This window comes from Drosophila busckii, chromosome 2R (assembly GCF_011750605.1).
Source record: "Drosophila busckii strain San Diego stock center, stock number 13000-0081.31 chromosome 2R, ASM1175060v1, whole genome shotgun sequence".
NCBI lineage: Eukaryota > Metazoa > Arthropoda > Insecta > Diptera > Drosophilidae > Drosophila > Drosophila busckii.
The window spans coordinates 22,193,918-22,219,254 of NC_046605.1; the positions used below are offsets into that span (position 1 = coordinate 22,193,918).

Consider the following 25,337-nt stretch of genomic DNA (forward strand, 5'->3'; position numbering starts at 1 on the left):
GAGTCTGTCCGTCTGTCTACATGAACAACGAAAACGCAGAGCCTGTAAGAGCTAGAGTAACCAAATTTGGTATGTAAGGTCTTTTAATTGCTAAGCAATTCGTTTACATATCTGATAATATAAACAGCGGGGTGCGCATACTGACGCGTCATACAAGCGCCGCAGTCTGCAGCATCGCTGCTGACGCTACAGCGAAAACGAGCTGTGACGTGATGGCTGTTTTTGTTTGTGTTTGTGAGTGCGTGGTTATGTTTGCTGTGATTCCCTAGTTAAAGTGCATATAAAATTTGTTGCGCCCAACATTAATACGTTAGGGGCGTTTTTTTTTTTCCATTTGCGGGGGAATGGAGAGGAAATTAAAAAAAGATATTGGATTTGGGTATACTAGCACCTACATACAACATTTGGTTTCTCTATCTCTTATAGTTGCTGAAATAGAGTTGTTCATAGATATAGAAAGATAGACGGATGAACAGACGGACATGGCTATATCAACTCAGTTTCTCTTACTGATCAAGAATATATGTATTTTATAGGGTCTGCCATAATAAATACAAATCTTTATAATACGCTTTTCCATTTTTTATAAAAATGTCAAAGTGTATAAAAAATCAGCAGGGGCCAGCCCCGTTGTAAAAATTGTATAAATTGTGTATCTGAAACAGAGGATAATAAATTATGTTAGGACTGCCTATCTGCTTAGGTGTCTTTATTGTCACAGAGAGAAGATAGTATAAAAATAAAACCAAAACACCTACATATATATTATAGTACTTTATTAATTAAAAGCTTAAGACATGCTCACCTATTGTATTATATTTATCTAATCTGCTTAATTTGCTATTTAGAATGCGAATCTTTCTACAAAATATTCATGTAGCTTATTGCGATTATTCAGTCATTGCACAGTTTCCAAAATGTGCATAGTGAATTAAAATTAATAGGGCTTTGACATCTTCAGGATATCTAATACATACATATGTTCATATGTTCATATAGGATATAGAGCATAATGGTTTATAGTGTGAGTGGGAAAACGAGTTTAATCAGTGCTAGATGCCGTTGGCAGCTGATTGCCACCATGACGGGTACGTACGATTTGTATACTACTTAAAGATCTTGAGTAAGAGGACTTGAGTTTTTAAATTAATATTCATATTTTTTTTTTGTGACAAACAGTAAACATAATGACGCTGACGCATGGCGTAGGTGTAGGTTGGCTGGCGCCCTCCTTGCCTTTATTAGGCTCCGAGGAGAGCCCTTTAGGAGAAGCCATCAGCATAGTTGAGGCTTCCTGGGTGGGCTCATTAATCGGACTCGGCTCACTAACAGGCAACATTATATTCGGAACGCTCTTGGATCGTTTGGGGCGCAAGCTTTGCATGTACTTAATAGCCATACCTAACATGGTAACTAACCACTAACATAGTAGCTAATTACTCGAAACCCATTACTTTCGCTAATATCTATCAGATCTATTGGATTCTTATCTACACCGCAGAGAATGTGACATATCTATATGTAGGTCGATTTTTAGCTGGGATCTCTGGGGGCGGATGCTATGTTGTGTTGCCCATATTTATATCTGAAATAGCTGATAGCAAGTGAGTTGCAAACTTAAACAATTTTAAATTTAATGATAATTATCAGACGGGATTTCGCAGCATTCGTGGTGCGCTGGCCTCTCTACCGCTTATGTATGTTAGCATTGGCATGATTTTAGGATACTTGCTTACCTCTTTTTTAAGCTACTACGTGATGCCCTGCGTAGCGATTGCACTGCCGGTCATATATTTTTTAACAATCATTAGCTTATGGGAGACTCCGCAATATCTGCTTAAACAAGGACGCGATACTTTAGCCGAGCGGTCGTATTACTTCTACAAGAATCTGTCACTGTCTCCTTCTGATAACGACAACGAATTAGCTCAACATGACGCGGCTAAACAAGAATTTGAGACGTTTAAGCAACAAGTCTTAAGCGGTGGGATCAGGGAAACAATCACTTGGCGAGATTTCCGTGAGTTAAACTTACTCATACATACTCCGTATGCATATTTATTTAAACTAGCTGATAAACTTTATCTTTATAGTCAACCGATCCACTTTGAAGATTTTTGTGATCAATTTCACTCTTATAATTTGCAATCAGTTGTCAGGCAGTTTTGCTTTGTTCAACTACACGTCTCACATATTCAACGAGCTAGAAACGCAAATTGCAGCAAACACGTGCACTATTGTTATGGGTGCCTCGCAAGTGTTGGGCATTGTGTGTGCGGTCAGTTTAGTGGACCGTTTAGGTCGTCGTCCACTGCTGCTCACATCGTTTGTAGGCATGGGCTTTGGAGAGCTCAGCATTGGACTCCTGAAGCAGTTTGCACCTAGCGACCTTCTAGCCCAGCTCAACTGGCTACCCTTGCTCCTTATGTGCTTGGTTGCATTTATAGCCTCATTAGGTGTTATATCTTTGGTATTTGTTATCGTTATCGAACTTTTGCCAGCCAAGGTAAGCGATATCTATTTAAATGTATTTAAATTACTTCATAATTTTTCCAATCAGATACGATCTGTTGGCACCTCCATTTGTATGGTCACATTAAGTATGTTCATCTTCGTGTCGCTGAAAATATATCCTCTGATGATCTTCGGGCCAGGTTTATCTGCAACCATGTACATGTCAGCGGCCGCGTGCGCCTTTGGCTTTTCCGTAATGAGTCTCTTTCTACCGGAGACCAAGGGCAAATTGCTGACCAACTGATTTCGTTATTACATAAAACATTAAAGCACCTTCCGCCACACCAAACCGTCACTTTGAAAACAGGTCTACCTTACGACCAGCATTAAAAGACTATAAACTGTTTTCCACAAAAGCTGATAACACTTTAGTCTTATCCTGAACATTTGAATTAAATTAAATTTATGTTCTTTACTGTGGTTATTTTCTTGGAAGTGTCATTGTGGATTTGTTGTTAATAATATGAATTCAATTCAGTGTGTTTGGTAAAAATCTTAAGTGTCTGGTGTGTTTCAATATGATCTCTTAAATTTTAAAGCTTTGCAAACCAATTTGTTTGCCGTCTCTTAGTTTCCAACTACACATATTTTTATGATCCAACAAGCGCAACAATTGAAATTGTAAGCACTAAAAAAAATAAACCAACAAAGGCTTAGTAAATTGAAACAAATTAAGATTGTTATAATTTTCAGGTATAAAATATGCATAATCAGCATACACAGTTGACAAACTTCCAAATATAATTTTTTATCTGCACAGCTCTTTGAGCTTTCCAAGTCAGCTTTTGTCGCTGGCAAGCACAAATACAACCGAAAGAAATCAAAACTATTTTTTAAAACTAAACATGCAAATTAAATATTCTGTAAATTTCGTAGCGTCTGACTAACAGAGATATAAAATTTTCAAATCATTTTTGAATTTAATTCATCTTAAATTTAGATATTTTTTAATTCATTCATTTTTTCCAATCTGAATTTGAATTTATGAAATTACGCTTAGATTAATTTTTACATAATTATTTTGATATTGTAATTCAATGCAAAAAATGGAAAAGGGTATCATGAAGTTGTGCAAATGTATATAACACGGAGAATGAGGCGTGGCAGTCGCAGTCGGCCGCGTCGCTCTAATCACACTGTATATAAAAGTTGGTTGCGCCTGTATTAATTCAAAGTGAATTCATTCTTAGAACTGTTGGAATTATCGATTTTATTAGATTTAGCGATAAGTTTTGGTCACATTTAAAATTTTTACATTTTTCGATAATTTTTGTTATTTTTTAAAGCTATTAAACATTTGGATAACTTTTGGATTATCGAAAACGTTTGTTTTTCAGTCCAAATGAGTAATCAATGATTTGAAAAATGCCACTTTATACAATACATTTTTTGTATAGCTGTTTCAAAAGAGCTACATTTTTGTAAGGTTTGTACAAAAAGATATGTCGCCGAAAGGCGGCGCATATAAAAGGCAAAAATCGGCGGAGGCGGCGTGGTTTGGGGGTGTATACGTCTAATGTGGAGGCAGCTTAATAAGACTTATCGACTTTCCAGGATTTGGAAAATGTCACTATAAAATTCAGAAATACTTAATATTATTAATATTTCGCACTAAATTAAAAATGCAATACGGAAATATTTGATGTATGCGTTTTTAGTCTGCATATGTATGTATATGTATGTGTAAATATTTTGACGCACGTACTCTCCATATTCTGTCTTACTGAAGGATTGCTTATTAGGTATTAGAGTGTGTATGTACAAGTTAACGTATCCGTATCCGGCCAAGTGCACGGTCAGCGCTCTCACGGCCACAGTACACTGCCCGCCTAAGAGTAGGGTTAGCGTTCCCACAAACAGAGCAGTCGCTCACTTATAAATAACTTACATACATACATATGTACTCTGTGTCGTACTAAACAGAATGGCTGACTTTTAAATATGGAAAAACGGGTTGACAGAGCTTGCTAACTATGTATGTACTACATATGTATATTGAAAACATTGGCCCATAGCTTTTAATTCTATATAGAGAAGTAATGATAATGCAATTCTAAGATTTCATCGGCAACTGGCAGCAATCTGACGCAATTTCATTCCTTTGGATGGTTTTAACAAAATTGGAACTAGGTTACCTGTTTTAAGTTCTATCAGTGTCGAGACTCCAGTCGTAGTGAGCTCCGTTTTTATACACTTATTGTTTTTTATAAAAACTGGGCTTTTTCGAGAGTAAAAGCTTGAAAAGCTTGAAGTCTTCGGACTTCCTGTTGAGAACCCCGCTCTCTTTCGTTTGGGTTCGGCAAAGCGTGTAAATCAGTGACTCAGATGGCCAGAATTAACTTCGGCCATAAATAAGCAATCCGAATAAAATAAGGTTTATAGCTTAGTAGAATCAAATAAACAGAACGGCATCCTCGGCTAAAACTACTACTCCTGCGCAATTTCATTTCCACGAACCAAGCAAGATTAACCCAACTATAAAAGCCCACGTTAAATTAAAATAATAAAAGTGGCAACCAACTGCGAGTCCGAATTTTTCTGCATCCCAAGGAGCCGAGAATTTTTGTGAAAACACACAACGAGTTGTGTTTAAAAAAACAAAAAACCAAACAAGTCACCGAAGCCGCTGGAGCTCTTCGGGCAGCGGTGAAGGAAAACCTACGTAACAATGAAGGAAGAAAGAAGAATAACCCCAACTGGAGACGAGGCTACGTCAACAAAAAATATAAAAAAAAACACATGTAAGTTTAATGAAGGGGCCATTAGTTCATGCGAATTGTAAACTGCGAGTTCTCCATTTTTATTTAACGTTGTGTCCGGCCAACAGGGTGGCGTATTATCGCCTTGTGCTTGTAGTTGTAAATTAATCAAATGAGTGATAGTGAAACCGATTTAAACTTTGACAAACGTAGTAATTGCAGCAGCACCGAATATAAATATGTCGCTGGAACAATTTCAAGCAGCCCTCAAAGAACAAATAAATGAATTGGCAGCCAAAATAGACAAAATTCACGAAGCCGTACCAACAATTGAAGCCTACAGAGTCATTATTATTGATGATACCGTAGCTTGCAATGAGCCTTTGAATGCAGTCAAGTGCCTGTCCGAATTTAGCGGCTCGCAGAAACCAAGTGTTTCCGGTAAAACATATTTCGATAACACGCAGAATACAATACGGCCATCTTCAGACCGCATTTCCGGTCAAGGGAGACAACAGAGGATCGACCACCTATAATAAAATGGCTAACGAGGCGGTAAACCAGGTAGAGAGTGAAAACGAAGCGGGGTATGAAAGTGACACGGTCAATTTTGTAGGGGAAGGTCCCTGCTGCCGTATATTCGGCCCAGAATAGCAGGGATTTCTAGGAAACTTCTCATCGACACGGGAGCCGCAAAGAGTTACATAAGACCCTTTGATCAGTTAAGAGGCATCACCCCGGTCGACAACCCTTTCCCGATTCATTCTATTCACGATTCGAACAAGAAAAGTGCCTTCTGCCAATGTTTGGCGTAATTGCTCCATTCTTTTTGCTGGAGAGTCTTTCCACCTTCGATGGGATTATCGGGCATGATCTGCTGCTAGAGGCGGGAGTAGACTTATGTCAAAAAATAAATGAAATAAGAATAGGATATAAATCCGAAAAACTTTTGTATCAGAAATGCGCTAGTGTGAACCTAACTAAGGCAGTGGACATCGGAGCCCCCCAAACATTAAAACACGGTTCCTGCATGCTTAGGGACAGAGACAAGGCCTTCGCCGACCCTGATGAAGCACTTCCGTTTAATACTTCGGTGGTAGCAACCATACGAACGGAAAACGAAGAGCCCGTTTATTCCAAGCTATACCCTTATCCCAGGGGCGTAGCTGATTTCGTCGACACAGAGAAAAAAAATCTCCTTAAAGATGGCATCATTCAAAAATCGAAATCGCCATACAATAGCCCAATTTGGGTGGTGGACAAAAAAGGTGTGGACGAATTTGGCAATAAAAAGAAGCGTCTCGTATTGACTTCAAAAAACTCAACTCGAAAACCATAGCCTGACAGATATCCGATGCCAAATATCACTACAATATTGGCAAATCTCGGACAGGCTAAATGGTTCACAACGCTAGACCTTAAGTCAGGATACCACCAAATAAGCTTTGGCGGAACGCGACCGCGAAAAGACTGCATTTTCGGTGGAACGGCGGACAAATATAAATTTTGCAGACTCCCGTTCGGGCTTAAAAATGCGGGCAGCATTTTTCAAAGGGCAATTGATGACGTTCTACGCGAACAAGTCGGCAAGACGTGTTACATCTATGTCGACGATGTCATTATTTTCTCAAATAGCGAATCTGAACATGTAAAGCATGTCGATTGGGTTTTAAAGAAGTTATATGAAGCCAATATGAGAATCGCGAAAGAAAAATCAATTTTTTTTAAAACCAGTGTAGAATACCTCGGTTTTATAGTAACTAGCCAGGGAGCCAGATCCGATGCCGAAAAGGTGAATGCAATCCAGCACTACCCTGAGCCATATTCGCTGTACGAGGTTAGGTCATTTTTGGGGTTAGCTAGTTATTATAGGTGTTTCATTAAAGATTTCGCGGCCATCGCAAAGCCATTGTCAGACATCCTGAGAGGGGCCAACGGCACTGTAAGCAAATACATGTCAAAAAAGACTTCGGCAGTTCTTAATGACCATCAACGTTTCGCATTTGAAAAGTTGAGAAATATTTTAGCTTCAGAGAATGTGATTTTAATGTACCCCAATTATAAAAAAGCCTTTGACCTAACAACTGATGCTTCAGCTTATGGCATCGGTGCTGTCCTTTCCCAGGGCGGTCGTCCGATAACAATGATCTCAAGGACACTCGAAGATAAAGAAGCCAACTACGCTACTAACGAGCGCGAGTTGCTGGCAATCGTGTGGGCATTAGGAAAACTCCGTCAGTACATTTACGGAGCAAAGCAGATTAACATCTTCACTGACCACCAGTCTTTGACCTTCGCTGTTTCTGAGGGAAACCCAAATGCGAAGATCAAACGTTGGAAAGCCCGAATAGATGAAACTGGAGCAAAGCTCTTTTACAAGCCAGGCAAGGAAAATCACGTCGCTGACGCCTTGTCTTGTCAAAATGTTAATGTCCTTGACAACGACGGTAACGCGTCCGACATGGCCACGATTCACAGCGAAACCTCACTTATACAATTGAAACAACTGACAATCCAGTCAATTGTTATAGAAATCAGAAAGTTCTCGAACAGTCCAGGTTTCCTTTAACAAAAAAATTTATAATTTTCGGCAGTAAAACGCGCCACATATTGTATTTCACGGACAAAGAATCCCTCATAGGGCAGATCAAATCGCTTGTAAATCCCGGAGTCGTGAACGCAATTCATTGCGATTTTCACACGCTGGCAAAAGTGCAGGACGAGTTGGTCAGGGCTTTCCCCACCACAAAGTTACAGCATTGCAAGAAGATGGTTACCGATATCTTCGACTCTAACGAGAGGAGAGAGATCATGACCGAGGAGCATAATCGCGCTCACAGAGCCGCGCAAGAGAATGCAAACAAAGTTATGGCGGATTATTATTTTCCAAGATTGACGAATCTTGCTAAAGAAGTCGTTTCAAATTGCAGAATTTGTCGCAAGGCAAAATACGACAGACATCCAAAGAAACAGGAACTTGGCCGATCGCCAGTTCCTGCGCGCGCTCGGGAAATATTACATGTCGACGTTTTTTCGACAGAAAAAAAACAGTTTCTGACAAAGTCTATTGCATCGCGCACTATTAAGGATGCTAAGGGTCCTCTAATGCAGATAATGAATATATTTCCTCACGCGAGACAGATTTACTGTGACAATAAACCGTCTCTGAACTCAGAAACGATAAATTCCCTATTGTCAAACTGTTTCGATGTCGCTGTCATTAGCGCACCACCGCTCCACAGCACCTCCAACGGCCACATCGAGCGGTTCCACCGCACCTTGGTGGAAATAGACAGATGCCTCAAACTAGAAAAAGGTATAGGGGACACCACTGACCTTATACATCAGGCAGTCATTCAATACAATAGGTCCGTACATTCCGTCACCAGGGAAAGACCAGTGGACATATTGTTCGCCCCTCGAACCGAGACCCATTAAAAAGTAGTCGTCAGGATTGGGGAAGCTCAAAGCTCACAGAATTACACAGTCAACAAGGATAGACAGAGCAGAGTGTTTGAAACGGGTGAGAAAGTGTTGGGAAAGACCAATTGGAGGTTGGACAAGGACAACCTTCGCTAGTAAAAAAATTTTTTTGATTTGGCACGCGGCGTTGGTGCGGTGCTTTGTTGGCCAAATGTAGGACACAAGTTCCCTAAATTCGAAATATTGTGCAGTCCATATCATTTCCCAAATTGGACATGATTAACCCTGCAGTTTCGCATTTTGCTGACCTGGTTGGCGTGTTCAATAATCAATTCACAGATATCTCAACCATTAATTTGTTAGAAGTAAGTAGAGTTAAGAATCCGTAGTCAAAATTTTTTATTATTAAGAATCCTGTTCATCACCTCTGCGAGTAACTGCACACCTGCCTCAACGACGACGTTCTGCTGCCGAACTAATGCGGCCTTATGTGCCTAAAGCCACACAACGCCGATGCGACCGCCGTGATACTCAGTCATACCTAAACCAAGCGACCTCGACGTCGTCACTGCCAGTGACCATATGACACCGATGAGGAGCTCGAAGTTGGCATGTCAGTGGCCTTTTCGCTTACGGTCACCAACTGTGCCATTGTCAAGGACGCAAAATATGAAGATCACAACAGCGATCAAGGTCGATTCTCTGGCGTCTGTGCCTCTTCGCTGGCAAGGATCACCAGTCTCATGCGCTTTCTAAGCCCCTCATCGCAATACCATCTGATTGAGAAGGCCCTAAATTTCACTGACAGAGTAAGCGCCGAGTCCACATCGAGCTCTAATGCTTGGGATTGGTGGCCTGCGTTATGACCTGTGGCCTGGCCCTGCTGCACCGTATCACCTCTAAGCGACGCAATGGTCAACAAATTGCTGAAGTGATCGTCAGAATGAACATGCCCGATGACGGTCAGACCTTTTCAGGAGGAGAGTAGTTAACAAATAACTCCAACGGCCAGGCGAACGATTGTACGGTTGCACAGATTGGCACTCTAGAAGTATCGGAGTTTCCAGATGTGCAATCAGGTGGCGCAATGTATGATGACTATCGGCTTTTTCGAGAGTAAGAGCTTGAAAAGCTTTTATTTGGGACGGCAAAGCGTGTAGATCAGTGACTCAGATGGCCAGAATTAACTTCGGCCATAATTAAGCAATCCGAATAAAATAAGGCTTATGACTAAGTAGAATCAAATAAATTCCGTACTCTAGTGTGTATTGAAAAGTTGGTTTGTACAACCATAGCAGCGCGCTTGTTTTTGAGCAAAGTTGTACGTCATATCCTTTAAAATGTACATAAATCTATAAATATTATATAAAATCACTAGCGACTCGCAGCCGCTTAGCTGGTCTATTTTATTTATTTAAAAAATTTATTTTACTGCAAAGCATTACATTTTTACATTACATTCATTGTTTTGCCATCAATAATTGCAATCGTTGACATCTTCACGATATGTCGGACATAAGTCACCTCCAACTGCTCGCAAATATTGAAATGATGTTGGTCCCCGAACATCAACAACAAACGCAAATAGAAGCACTCTGGGTTCTTTGGGTGACCTATGTAAATACAACCAATAGCATCTGTTGAAATGTAATCATTATGACCTCGAACTCATGCTCTTTGTCGCCGTTTTTGAAATGTCTTCGATGGCACATGCCACGTATAATACTGCGCTACTTCTGCAAAATCATCAGATCGACACAAATCAAAAAAAGTTGTTATTGTTCTAACTGGCGGTAGCTGTACTCTTTCCGCTGCATTTCCAGGTGTGAAATAGACGCGTTGTCCATTTTCAAGATGAACCGCCATTATCCATGCATTGGATAAGACAGAATGCGCCATATTAATCATTAATACTTGTATCGACCCACTTGATCATCATCTCCGTTTTCTACTGCTCCAAAAATGGCCATTTCTTTTCTCTTCTTGATGTATTTGCAAATATATTTAATTGATTTGACTGAATTACAATACTCATTTATATGACAGCAGTGGTGAATAGGGGACAATTCACAAATCGATGGGTGTGGGTAATTCATATCAGAGAACGGCATGAGTGTACGCACCCCTAAAATCGCCATGTTACTTACATGGTGTTACTCACACAAGCAGCCGAATTTGCGGCTCTTGTTGCCCGACAATTTTTCATAAGCCTTTACAAGCCTTTTGCTTGGGTAAGTCAAAAAGGCTCAAATATGAATGTGAAGAAACACAAAAAAAAGGTCATGCAATTTTTTCTCGCCTAATGTGCGCGTCTCTTTCGCAACCTGCTGTTGCGTCGGCGCGGCTGCCAGTGCAGACAGACCGAGACAGCAAGCGAGATTTTTTCTCGCTTATGCTTATATGCCTGCCGATCGCATTTTGCGTGTGCGCACATTTTCTTTTGCCCTTATTTTTCGGCACTTCAAAACATACGGTTGTCTTGTGTATATGAGTAAAGGCATATGCCTCTGTTTTGCTTGCGCGCGTTTTTACCCACACCCATGATTTGTGAATGCCACCATGGTGTCAAAAAGTGCCACCCTGCCGTTTCTTTGATCAAATTGTTGATTTTGAATTGTTACAGTTGTCGAGATGCCATTATCTTGAGTCGATCGACGACGATATAACTCTGGCGTCTGGCGAATAACGCTTTGTACATTTACTATAACTCACACATGGAGAATTTGGATTCATTGCACCACATAGACCGTGACCATTTTTATACACTTTGACATTTTTGTAAAAATGGAAAAGGGTATTTTTGAAGTTGCTCAAATGTATGTAACAGGGGAAGGAGGCGTGGCGACCCCATAAAGTATATTTATTCTTGATCAGCTCGACGAGCTGAGCGATATAGCCATGTCCGTCTGTCCCGTCCGTCGTCTGTTCCGCTGTATGAGTGCGTGTTACCTCAGAACTAAGGCTAGGAGCAACCCAATTTGGTATGTAGGTGCTCCTATTCCGGACACTACGCTTTTATTTTATTTTTTTTATTTCCTCCCCCTCCCGCACAAATCGCGACATCTATTTAAGGACAGTAAAAAATCTTTGTAAAATCTGAAATAAATCACAAATTGCCTAGTCCTGTTTTCGACCGATTGTGAAATTTCAAATCGATCAGATAATAAATTAGGAATTATTCACATTTCAATTTTCAATATAGGCAGCGGGGTGCACGTGCTGACGCGCCATAGAAACGTCGCTGCCGTCGCAGCGGCGGCGTCGCTGCTGACTCTACAGCGAAAACGAGCGTACGCGTTAGCTGTTTTGTGTGTAGGTGTTTGTGAGGATGCGTGTGTTTGCTGCGATACACTAGTCAAAGTGTATTTAATGTTGGTGGCGCCCAACTTTAACCTGTCCACTTGTTTTTATTACAATATCAAACAATTCGATTGTGTGATTAAGAATTTCCGCTGAAATGATATTATCAATTTGATTAGGTCGTAGTTTTTCGTTTAACCACCCCAAAATGTGGGCATGGGGCAATCACTGTTTTTGTCATGCGATAGAATACATCCTGAGGGATTGGATGTATTCTATCACTTCCAAAAACATGATGTATTATCATTATTTCCATTAATGATTTTAATATTTGTTTGAATACACGAGCCGTTATTCCGTGTCGATCTATTGGTGATGGTCCGGGCATCAAACATTCTCTAATTTCATCCCATTGTGTGTTACACTTTGTAAAACATAATTTACTTACGTGAAAAGTTCGTTTTATAAAACACAGCTAAATACATATTAACACAATTCAATTCGTAAACGTTGTGACAAACAAAGCTCAATCTTATTCGACATTTTAAAAACTTAAAAATTATAGTGACTGAAGTTTTTTTTGAATGAAATACATGTTTAGTAAATATACATAAATACATACACAAAAGTTAATTAATTGGAATGGCGGTTGCGCCTTCTTTCAAAAATGTATTTTCCATATAAACTTTCTCTGCATGGACAATTAACCAACAAAAACAAGTGGACAAATTAAAGTTGGACGCAACCTACTATTATATACACTTTGACTATAGCATCGCAGCAAACACACGCATCCAAAAACACAGCTCATTTTCGCTGTAGCGTCAGCGACGTTTGTATAGCGCCTCAGCAAGCACACCCCGCTGTCTATATTGAAAAATAAAATGTGAATAATTCCTAAGTTATTTATCCGAATGTTCTGAAATTTTTGGCAGATCAGACGTAGTTCTGATTTATTTCAGAATTAAATTATTTTTTATTTGCTTAAAATAGTTTTTTTCGTTTTCCGGGGGAAGGTGTGGAAATAAAAAATAAAATAAAAGCGATGTGTCCTGGGTATAGGAGCACCTCATACCAGGTTTGGATGCTCTAGCTCTTATAGTTGCTGCACTCATACAGACGGACGGACGGACAGACGGACATTGCTATATCAAGAATTTATATACTTTATGGGATCTGCGACGCCTCCTTTTCCCTCTTATATACATTTACACAACATCATAATACCCTTTTCCATTTCTTAAAAAAATGTCAAAGTGTATAAAAACTATATTAAAATCGGATGTGTCGGTAGACCGTCACACAAATATGTGTGCAAGCAAGATTTTTTATATATATAAATTTATTACATACTTACAGCCTTGCAAAGAATATGACAAGCATTTACTCAAAGCAAAGAGAGGAATTTTAAAAATGTAAAATATCAGCGTTCTGCAGACAGTATATGTAGAAGCACCTAGATATCAAATTGAGTAGCTCTAGCTCTCATTTTTTGTTACCTTTTTTCCAGAGGCCGTAACGGTTATAACTTTTTATAAAAAAATTAAAAAATAACACTTTTTTTTATTTTATTCAAAAAATTATTTTTAGTTATTAAAATTGATTTAATTAATAAAAATATATCAAATGAAAGGTGTTAATGTGTAGATAATATATATAGTCCGATATTTGATCTGGGTTCTTTGGTTAAAAAGATATTTCAATTTCAAAAATTAACACGTAATTGTTATTTTAAATTTTTATTATAAAATTAATTTTAATTTTTATCATTAAAATTGAAAAATAACAATTATTTTTAATTTTTATTTATTAAATCAATTTTAATAATCAAAAATAATTATAACGCAAAAAATTAAAAAAAAAAGTTTTTTGTTTTCTAATATGCCGTAAAAAATAAGTTATGTGTATTTTTCCCACCCGCCTCTGAGGCTTTCTTGGACTTCAATTTTTTTAAACTCATAATAATATTTGCGGACTCTGCTTTTTTCATTATTTATAAACAAGTGAACAAATTAAAATTGGGCGTAACCAACTTTTATATACACTTTGACTAGAACATCGCTGCAAACACATGCATGCACTCACAAACACATACACACAAAACAGCTTACGCCCCTGCCGCCCGACTCACAGTGGAATCATCGTGGAATCATTTTGGATCAAGCCCCGACTCATCCGGGATTCCTCGAGAAAATTCCCCAGTAATTTTGCACAGTGAGTTCCTCACAACGATACCACGAAGAATCCTGGGGGATTTTTCAATACAAATCCACAGCGATTCCTCTATGAATCCTGGGATTTTTCGATAGGAAATCCACAGGGATTCCACGATGATAGGAATTTCATTTTTAAAAAATAATAAATAAATACAGTACAAAATAAGCATATATGCATATATTTTTATTCAGAATTAAGAAAAATCAATTAAATTGAACTTGTTTGCGAACTTAATTAGTTCAGTATTTTATATTCGCATCGACTAGGGCTATGACCACTGTAAATAAAGAACAAATATTAGTACAAGCAAATTACATTAAATCGCTTACTTACTTGAAGTGTCACAATTCCATTAAACTTTACTTTACTTTACTTACCTGAACTTTAGATTATTGATTGAAGTTAATCACTTGTAATTTCACAATTTTAAAACGCGTTTGCTTCTCGGACACACAAAAATCAAATGAGAACATTTTTCTGACAAAGCAACGCGCGTCGAAAATTAAAACAAAAACAGCAACACATACAAATGTACACTCTGCATATAGAAAGGGTATTGCACGGCATTTCCAACTATATGAAGTAAATATGTTATGTTATACAATAAACAAATATTTTTGTTTATTATATAATAAACGACATATAATTGGCTAATAACTATAGTTTAAAGAAATTTATTAAAAACTTATTAATTATTTCTTAAACATACATTTGAGTGAACTTCAAATTGAAGGGTATACAAATTTCTATATGTTAAATTATTTTGCACTTGAACCTCTTGCTCTTTTTTCTTCTGTTGCTGTTTGCTACTTATTGTCGCTCACAAATCTTCGCAGTCGGTAGCTGCAGAATTTTTGTGCATTGGCAAGAGGGAGCCAGCAATACCAAAAGCGGTCAGAAAAAGAGTACAGCGATACCGTCGTGGATTTTGAGAGCTACAGGGGCGTTACAACTCGTGTTCGCTGTAGCATCAGCAGCGACGTTTGTATGACGCGACAGCAAGCGCACCCCGCTGTCTATATTGAAAATTTAGAATGTGAATAACTCCTAAGTTACTAAACCGAACTTTTTAAAATTCAGCATCGGTCAAAACCATAAGCAAGCGTTTTTGTGATTTTTGTCAGATTTTTAAATATTTTTTTATTGCTTAATATCGTGTTTTATTTTCGATTTGATGGGGAGGGGGGGAGGAAATAAAAAAATAAAATAAAAGCGTTCGGGCTAGGATAAAGGAGCACCTAATTACAAAATTTTGTTGCTCTAGCTCTTATGGTTGCTGGGAAACAGTTGCTCAAACTTTCAGACGGACGGACAGACGGACGGACATGGCTATATCGACTCTGTTTGTCTTGCTGATCAAGAATATATATACGCCTCCTTCTCCCTGTTACACAACTTCATTATACCCTTTTTCCATTTTTTACAAAAAAGTTCAAAGTGTATAAAAATGTCACTTACGGATTAAGGATGTACTGGAGTGCAGCTCGTAGGCTCGGCTTTTGGACTTTTTGAAGCTAGGTTGGGCCTTATGTTATTCGCATTTAACTGCAGCCTTTCATTCTTTTTAGGTGTGTTCCCCTTGGGCTTGCTCAGATACCATTGCAATACATCTTCTTCGTTTGCCAGCTTCATTTACATAATGTTATGTAAGCCGCGCATTAATAGCAGTGCCCAACGGCTGCATGTTTTATTTAATTGCCAATTCGAACAAAGTCTTCAAATATAAAATATACATGCATATATACATTTAAAGGAAATAATTGACCAGCATCGGAATCATTGTTTTCTGTGCCAGCACGCTGTTGAATTTTAACGCTTAATTGTAAATGACTTTTGATTATAAACAAAGCAGTAAATTGTGATGTTGTTGTTCTAACATGAATACTGATTCATAGCAGCAAAATTAATTCTGTGCTCACTCATTTCATTCAAAATTGTTCTCAAGCATATTATACCTACAATTTATATGTACATATTCTTATTCATATATATATACATATATATATATATTTATATATATATAAACCGGTTATACACAGAATAAGAACAATCAATTGACAAATAATCGCTATAAATAAATTTCAGTCTCAGTTATAATAACAAAAGCCGAAACGAATACATTTAGAAACATTGATAGTTATGCAACACATTAATTTAAATAATAATGCCAGACACGCAACCCAAATGAATTGAATGACACCAATGAATTCTAACAAAGATTAAAGACTTATTTAAAAATTATTGCTTCTAGTTAAGGAGGCTGCGATCTAAAATCAGTAACCTTTTAAATTTACAAAGTTGCTTGTTCCTGATTTACATGCCCTTACCCTTAGTCTCATGTATTCTTAACTGGAAGCGTACCAGCTGACCGCAATAGTTTTGTTCTAGGTAGGTGGCAGCAGAAGCTTGTTTCAAAACATTTCAAAGATCGCTTTCAGACAGTTAGCTTTCAATGTCAAACCTCAAATGCGAACATTAAAGCCTATGCTTACCATGCTGTGCTTATACAGTGATTACTGACGACTACAAAGTATAAAGTATATTTATGATAATAGTAGTTATGCCTTCTCACTCGTTTTCTCATTCTGTATTCTTGTTGGAAGCTAAGGTTTGGCAAGTTTGTTACTTTTTGTATTGTACTGTATTGCCAAAGCTTTAAAATCATCTAGCTGTAATTATCAGTGAATTAAAACAACAACAAAACAACAGCGACGACAAGATATAAGACCTCTTAGCAGACCCTCAAACCATTGTCGAATTACCACCGCAACCACAGTTGCAGCAACGCCCACGATTTTGGCCAAGTCATACTACTTGTTGTTGCCCTTCAACGGCTTTTGTTGCCCAATGGCTGGTTAGCCAAAGAACTAATTGCGTTTTGTGTGCGCATTGTTGTACCTATGCAACTGAAAAATGTGATAATGCAAAACATTATCCTCTTCATTTCATTTCAAGCATCTCGGCTTCCATTCCGCAATTATCTTATTAGGCGTATGCACAACTTTCTTTTATTTCCACCTTATTTCGTGTTTTAACATTTAACGGTTTCATGTTTAATCAAGATTATAATTGGTTAGAACTTTTTTTGTCTGTACATTAATGTATCAACAATTCAATGGATTGTATGTACATATATATACATTTATTAACGTATGTATGTGGTCCAAAATGAAAAAAAATTCTTTTGTTTGGCGTAAGCAAATGAATGACTCTAACATAACAATATTTGTGAAAAGTAGAAAATCCAATTGATCTAATTGGAAATAAAATGTGTATGGTTATTCTGAGGGATTGTAATTTTTATAGCTTTTAAAATATAATTTATTGCCAATTTGTATTTAAAAAAAAATTAAATTAACGATTATCCTACAATGCTGCATAATTTATTAGGTTTAATACCTTTTTTTTCATATAACATGTGTCCGAAAATTAATAATATAAAGTAAAGCGCCGTAAATTATGTACCAATGTTTTTAATTAAAATATCAAAATAATAAAAACTTTTTATAAACTTTGACATATTTATAAAAAGGGTAATTGTGGCCAGGGACCGCAAATAATGATTACTGTTGCGAATTTTAAATGAAAAAATCAACCACTTAGTATCGACAATAAAAAAAAGATAACAACATATTAATCCTTTTTTTATAATCTATGCATATTCACCAGGATTTGCAATTTTCTAATTTTTATGATTTTCCTCACCAATAATGATTATTTTGAGTAATTTTACAATAACTTATAAGTAATCATTACTATTGAGCACCATTGACGTTACTTTAAATTACTGTTTGTAAAATTAAATAACAATTAAAAATAAAACAAGTGGATTAATTAAAATTGGGCGCCACCAACTTTTGGATACACTTTGACTAGGGCATCGCAGCAAACACATGCATGCACTCACAAACATATACACACAAAACAGCAAACGCGTCACAGCTCGTTTTCGTTGTAGCGTCAGCAGCGCCGCCGCCGCTGCATCGGCAGCGAAGTTTGTATGGCACGTCCGCACGTTTACACCACTGTCTATATTGAAAATTTAAATGTAAATAATTCCTAAGTTATTTATCCGAATCGTTTAATTATCACAATCAGTTGAAACATACTAGCATTTTTGTGGTTTATTCAGGTTTTAAAGATTTTTGTTGCTTATATATGCGTTTTTTTCGATTTGGGAGGGGGGGGGGGAAATAAAGCGTAGTGGTCCTGGATATAGGATATATAATAATAAATATTGTAAATATAAGGAGCACCACATACCAAAATTTGGTTGCTCTACGCTCTTATAGTTGCTGAGAAACACGCACTTATACAGAGACGGACGGATCGGAAGATGGACATGGCTTCGTCGAGCTGATCAAAGAAGTACTTTTATGGGGTCTGCCACGCCTTCCTCTCCCTGTTACATACATTTTGCACAACTTCATGATACCCTTTTTCCACTTTTTACAAAAATGTCAAAGTGTATAAAAAAGACTGTACATAAAGTATGAATGTATTTTAATGATTTATTAAACAAAATTAAGTGAGGGCAGAAAAGGCGTGACTATGCTAGAATAATGATTCAACCGCAACCGTTACAGCTACAGTTGTATGTTGCATACAAAATTTATTCTTTGAATATCTTCCTTGTTTTGCATCCGAAAAAGATAATATTAGCAAGGCACATGCAAACAAGGACATACATCCTGTATGTGGGCATTTGAGTCGCTAGCCTAAGATTAACGCCAAATAATTTATTTTTTCTAATTTTTAGAGGGGCGGAAGGTGGGCGTGGCAAAACTATAAAAATTTGATCTTTAGATGTGTGTTTTAAAAGGACATGCGACAAAGATTGGAAAAGCTTTTATTATTAAACTGTAATCTTGAAGTTAGTTTTATTTTGAGCGAAAAAAAATAAAAATCATAAATAATCATTATTATTGATTTTTATTTTTTTTTTGCTCAAAAGTAATCATTACTTATAAGTTATTGTAAAATTACTCAAAATTAATCATTATTAGTGAGGAAAATTATAAGAATCAATATATAATCTGTCTAACGTAATTTTTAAAATAAAACTTATAATCATTACGGTATATATATTTTTGATCTGCAAGACAAGTCGATATAGCAATGTTCGTCTGTCCTTCAGTCCATCTATAAGAGCTAAGTCGTTTTCATCTCCTCCACGAATCGAAAAAAAACGATTTACGCCCACAATATTTGACGGAAATATTTATCAGAAAAATATTAAATATTAACGAAAAGCTCTTCCATGCTCTCGACCGATGTCGAATTTCAAAACGAACGTAACTTTGGTATTACTCACATTTTATTTTTCAATATAGATAGCGGGGTGCGCTTGCTGACGCATCATGCAAACGTCGCAGCCAGTAGTGTCGTGTTAGCTGTTTTGTGTGTGTATGTGTTAATGAGTGCTTGGGTATGTTTGCTGAGATGCTCTAATCAAATTGTATATAAAGGTTGTTTGCGCTTAACTTTAATGCGTCCACTTCTTTTGCATAAAAAAAGCCGGTTAGCTTTTAAAGTCTTCTAAAATAAATATTTTTTCGTTTTATATTATTTTTGTTATTGTATTATTGTAAGCTAAAATATTAATCGTTAAATTACACTATGTCTTAGTAATAGTGTTATATAAGAGCTATCACGACTTGAGAGGAGCTAGGAAACTAATATTTCACTGCTTTTAACAATGTGCGTGACAAATTCGCTACATATAGAGCACATATGAGTCAAAGCCTAATATTCCTTGTATTTGCTCAGTATGTTTAACACACACTGATGATGCCTTTACACAGCCAAATTTTGTATAGCCTATGTAGAACTACATGTCCTCATAGTAGCTATAGCAAAGACACCTTTGACTTACCTTAGAGTTTGTTATTTGACATATCCATGATCAGAAACTTGATGAGCGGGAAAGTCTCTATTTATATATAGGCGATGTAACATACTTATTCACTCAGTTATTTATGAGGAAATTTGTCTCAGAGGGAGATTATACCCAATTATACTCATCACATCACCAAAGACCAGGCATTAAGGTCCAAATTTATAACTATTCTATTTAATAAGAATTAGCTTGTTAAGGATAGAAAATTTACGACATATGATTTCCTTTTGAGAGATTGTTAAACGATTTTTAGCTTTGCTAGCTCAGCACAAAACTAAATTCACATTCTCTGTTGCAATTTTCTTGCTACAACTGTATAGAATACTCTGAATATTCAAATTAGCAAAGCTATAGCTATTTACAATTTTCAACTCTTATGTTGTTATTGATTTGCTGCTTCAACTTTACAATCCAATTCGCTCTTATCAAAGTCGCTCTTACAACTTCTTAAGTCACATACCAATTCGCGACCTTATATCTAGAATCCGCTCCTAAATATGAGTGAGATCCGTTTGTTTAACTCTTCTTCTTCCGCTAAAACGGAATTATTTCCTGAGAGTCTAATATCATTCCATATACCGAGTTATCTCAGTCTTATTATTTAAAATGAGGACACATAGTCAGCCATTGTCACATCTCTAGCAAAATCATCAAGCAGTGCATTTCCAAATTTGAAATTTGGAAAATGAAGTTTCCGGGTTTTTTTGATGCTGCGCTAGCCTAATTTTGTATACAGCACTTTGAATTTTGTAGGAAACGTTCAGACACAACCAGCGTACTATTACAAACAATTCGCTACACACAAATCTTACAGTACAGGAAGAAGAAAGCGAGGCCAACACCATACCATAACAGATTCAACCATATAAGTTCTGACCGAGAGATGCGAGACTAGAAACTGAAGCAAAGATCGCGATTTCAAGGTCCAAGCGCGTGAGCGCGAATATCTTTGCTATTGTTGCTCTCTCACTCGCGCGAGCAAGATGGCGTATGTTCTCCCACTATCATTATTACATCTCAAACGTAAGCAGAGCATGCACGGCTCAAAAGCTATATCAACCTCTAGACTCTCTGCAGAGATAATTCCGTGACGATAGCCTCTAGAGCCCTCATACGACGTGCTCTATAAAAATCCAAGACCACAATCGCAGCGTTATTAGTGTGAATTAATTTTGTGAAGTATCACACCCTCAAATCGAAAAAAATATCGCCAATATAAGACAGAGCAGTAACCCCAAATTATAAACACATCTAAGAGAGTAATAGCGACCACTATGCACCACAAAATATGCCGTAGTCATAGTTTCCGACCAGATTTGTGAAAAATTTCAAAACGATTGGATAAATAACTTAGGAATTAATTACATTTCAATTTTCAATATAAGCAGACAGCGGGTGCACGTGCTGACGCGCCATACAAACGACGCTGCCGACGCAGTGTGTATGTGTTTGTGAGTGCATTAAAATCTCAAAATTAACAAACACAATAAATTTTTCATAGTTTTTTAGTGTAAATTTCAGATTTTTATCTGTCACTATTATCACTGGTGGCAAAAACTCCTCTATCTAAACCCTTCACGGCGTTGCCGGCTGGGCAATGAACACTGCGTTGTCCCGGGTTCGATACCGGTCACTGGCTCGCCCGTACACATTGGCTTGCTTGCAGTCTTCAGGAACTGCCTGCTGAGTTGCAGACTCTGGTGGACCACTCCAGCAATGGAAATCTGCCACTGTTGCTGGGGTGTGATGCCACAACAGTACAACGTGGGGCAGCACAGGTAACAACATCAGGGGTGAGTACTTACTCAATTACTGTCTAGAGAAAGATTTAAGTGTTTTTGTTTTGTCACAAAAAGCAGAGCAGAGGCTCTTGATATAACGATCGGGAACAGCGGATTCTCCGGGCTTATAGAGAACTGGATGGTCTCCCTGGAGCCGTCAATGTCGGATCATAGAATCATTCTATTTGGCATTAAGGAGGGCTTAGCCTTCAACAAGGAAATCATTAGCCCGAGAAGGACAGATTGGCTGGCGTTTCAGTCAATTTTGGACCTAAATTCGAACAGACTGAGAGTACACTATGGAGTGCGTTCAAACTGTGAGTTAGAAACTCTAACTTGTAACATGAATGAGATAATAATTGATGCCAAAGTAGTTACCTCAAGAAAAGACAATCCGTGATGGAGCTAAGAGCTCGGTAAACTGACTGTGAGACTAGAAGTGAGGAAGCTATTCAACACAGCTAAGAGAAGTTCGGACAGTTGGGACAACTATACTGTCAAGCTTACTTTGTACAACAAAGAAATAAGGAAGAGCAAGGGCAAGGGCATTCAAGAACTTTGCCATAAGAAATCTGACGGTACCTTCACGGAGAATGAGGAGAAGAAGGCTAAACTTCTACTACAAACCCATTTTCCCATCAGTAACGTCTTGAATGTGTCAGACATAATGGCAGAGGGGGTACCAGTCTGGACTGACCAGAAGACCAAACAGGAAAATAGCTTCAACTATAATAAATGAGCAAAGGATCCGGTGGGCAATCGGTAACTTCTTGCCGTATAAAGCTCCAGGCGTAGACGGTATCTCACTGATACATCTACAAAAAGGACTGGACCTGCTAATGTCGTACCTTATCAGAATTTTCAGGGGCAGTATAGCACTAGGGTACATATCTAGGGCTTGGAGGGAAGCCATTGTTATCTTTCTCCCGAAGGTTAGGGATAAAGACCCTTTTCAGACCAAATCCTATACGCCGATAAGTCTGACCTCCTTCCTACTGAAAACTCTGAAAAAGGTAGTGGATAACTACATGAGATTATTATATTGGGCAGGTAGATCTACAAAATCAGCGCCTTCATGGACATTGAGGGGACTTTTGACAATACAGCACATGACGTTGTAGTAAAGGCACTCACTAAAATAAAAGTAGAGATTGTACTAGTGATGTGGCTAGGACGCTTGTTAAATACCAGGATAGAAGAGGTGACGGTGGGCACCCTAACAGTCAGAACTCTAACTGCGAGGGGCTTCCCGCAAGGGGACGTACTATCACCACTTTTGTGGAGTATCGTAGTAGATGAGCTTCTTGAAACACTTACAGATAACAGGTTTGAATGTCAAGGCTATGCTGATGTCATTACCATTATCTGTAAAGGAAAGTATGAGCACACCCTGTGTGAGAGAGTCATGCTGGGACTAAAACTAAGCGTGGGGTGGTGCAAAGGCGTGGGGCTGAATATAAATCCAGCCAAAACTACTATAGTTGCATTCCCAAATAGATACAAACTAGACTCAAAGCCAATTAAAATTGGAGATGTGACTGTACAACTTTCCAACGAGTTCAAGTACCTAGGGGTAACAGGGGTAATAGGGGTAATAGGGGTAATAGAAAACTCAGCCAGGAAGGCAACCATGGCTCTGATGAGTTGTAGAGTACTTTCTGACAAGAAACTCTAAAGATACTCATGTGGATGTATATAGCGATGGTACAACCGATCATAGGTTACGGCGCAGTAGTTTGGGCGAAGCGAGTTGGGCAGGTATGTACGATAAAGTCCCTGAGCAAACTTCAGAGGCGGGCTTGCACGTGCATATCACTAAACAAATTGGGTAAAACCAATAAGGTGACCATATACTGGGTCTCGGGCCACGCCGGAATACCAGGTAACGAAGGCCTAGCCAGAAGGGGAGCAAGCTGAGCTCTCTGGGGACCGGAGCCTTTCTTTATGTTAAAAGGAACATAGGTCTAATATCGAGAACTGGTAGGAAAAATCGCTAAGAGCCAGACATAGTAAAAGACTTATCGGCAGATAGGACAAAAAGCGTACCGCTGACTGTCTGAATTTGAGAAAAAACTCGCTTATTATCTCTGATATAATTAATTGATCTGTGTGTTTTGGTTTGTTTAAACTAGCATATTAATAGTGATATTAACGGTGAAAATATTTTATTATTGAGTTGTTTCAATTGCATACATAAATAAACTAACAATTGTTTTCGCGGTTTATTGCTGTGTTATTATTGTTGGTTTGAGCGTCTCTTGTATACGCTCTCATTTGCTTACTCTCTCTCTGTTTTTGTGCTTTTCTATTTTTAGAACGGTGCTTGCAATAGTGTCTGTTTGTTGTTGCACTTTTTGTAATTGCGCTCACTAATTAAAATACATAAATCATCTGACGTACTCTCTTAGTCGTGCGTTCTCATTCGTTGCATTAACTGTTAAAATTTTTGTTACTTCTTTAACGTTTCGCAAAGCATATACTTTTTGTCATCATGTTCGCTTACTGCGTTAAAAATTGCAAATGCTGAGTGCATCAGTTGCTGGCTGTGCGATAAATTTATACATCTCAAGTGCGCAGGTTTCACAATTAGCGCTAAAGATTCGATTGTCAATAAGACCGGCTTAAATTGGTCTTGCGAATTTTGCCGTGAAACCGAGGCCGACATGCCTAAGTTCATGCGACAGACTAATTGACTTAATTTCTATGCTCTGCGAATCTTAGTTGGTGATGGCTGCAACACCAAAAAAAAAACTAACGATCTAACATTGGTAAGCTGTCCAGTAACACTTGTTACTCCAGCTTACCCTAGTATAGTTATAAATGATGACGAGGCTGGTCCGTCATCTAAAATTTTTTAGAAAGATTGTTAGGTCGCACAATGATAGTTTCCAATACTCCTCGACCAGCTTACCATATTAGCTGTTTAATACGGAAACAAGATTATTATTCTAGGCTTCACCGGTACTTTGGTTGAAGATGTAACTGCTTTACATTCAAGCAAAGATTCTATTAACCCTTAATACACTGTAGAAAAGGTTTAATTTAAATATTCCAGAACAAATATCTTCATTTAATTATTCGTGCACAGAATTATTCCGACTTCCTCATTTGTTACTTTTTTTGGCCACAGACTGATTATTATTTTAACTATAAAATTACAACTTATTACAGACGTTATTATGTCGTTGCCGCCTTTCAGTATTGCTTATGATTCCTAAACAGCTCTATAATTTTGTAAACGAAAATCTTCTGTAATACCCAATTCAGTTACATATGAAATACGACGATTCAGAAAATACGACGTCAAATGATGAATGAATTGTCTTTTTTCAACAACTTATTCTGTTAATAGCGACTCGTCAATTACACCCTACCCTTATAACGTACATAAACTTAATTTTTTTTCAAGAGCTTGATACCCGAAGAATCCGATATTGGTGAAATATAATTTATTGAAACCTGTGTTCACTACAGGACCAGATGGCATACCAGGTTGCGTACTTA

At 37.7% G+C, this 25,337-nt stretch overlaps 1 protein-coding gene across 1 annotated transcript; it reads left to right on the forward strand.

Annotated features, from left to right (window-relative positions):
* The first annotated feature begins 914 nt into the window (after positions 1–914).
* LOC108602041 (facilitated trehalose transporter Tret1) lies at positions 915–3,285 on the forward strand. The gene is made up of 6 exons (XM_017990048.2): positions 915–1,088; positions 1,180–1,409; positions 1,474–1,604; positions 1,665–2,020; positions 2,094–2,506; positions 2,561–3,285. Exons 1-6 carry the CDS (start codon positions 1,013–1,015, stop codon positions 2,756–2,758), a joined length of 1,404 nt encoding a protein of 467 aa, XP_017845537.1. The 5' UTR covers positions 915–1,012; the 3' UTR covers positions 2,759–3,285.
* Positions 3,286–25,337: the final 22,052 nt, after the last annotated feature.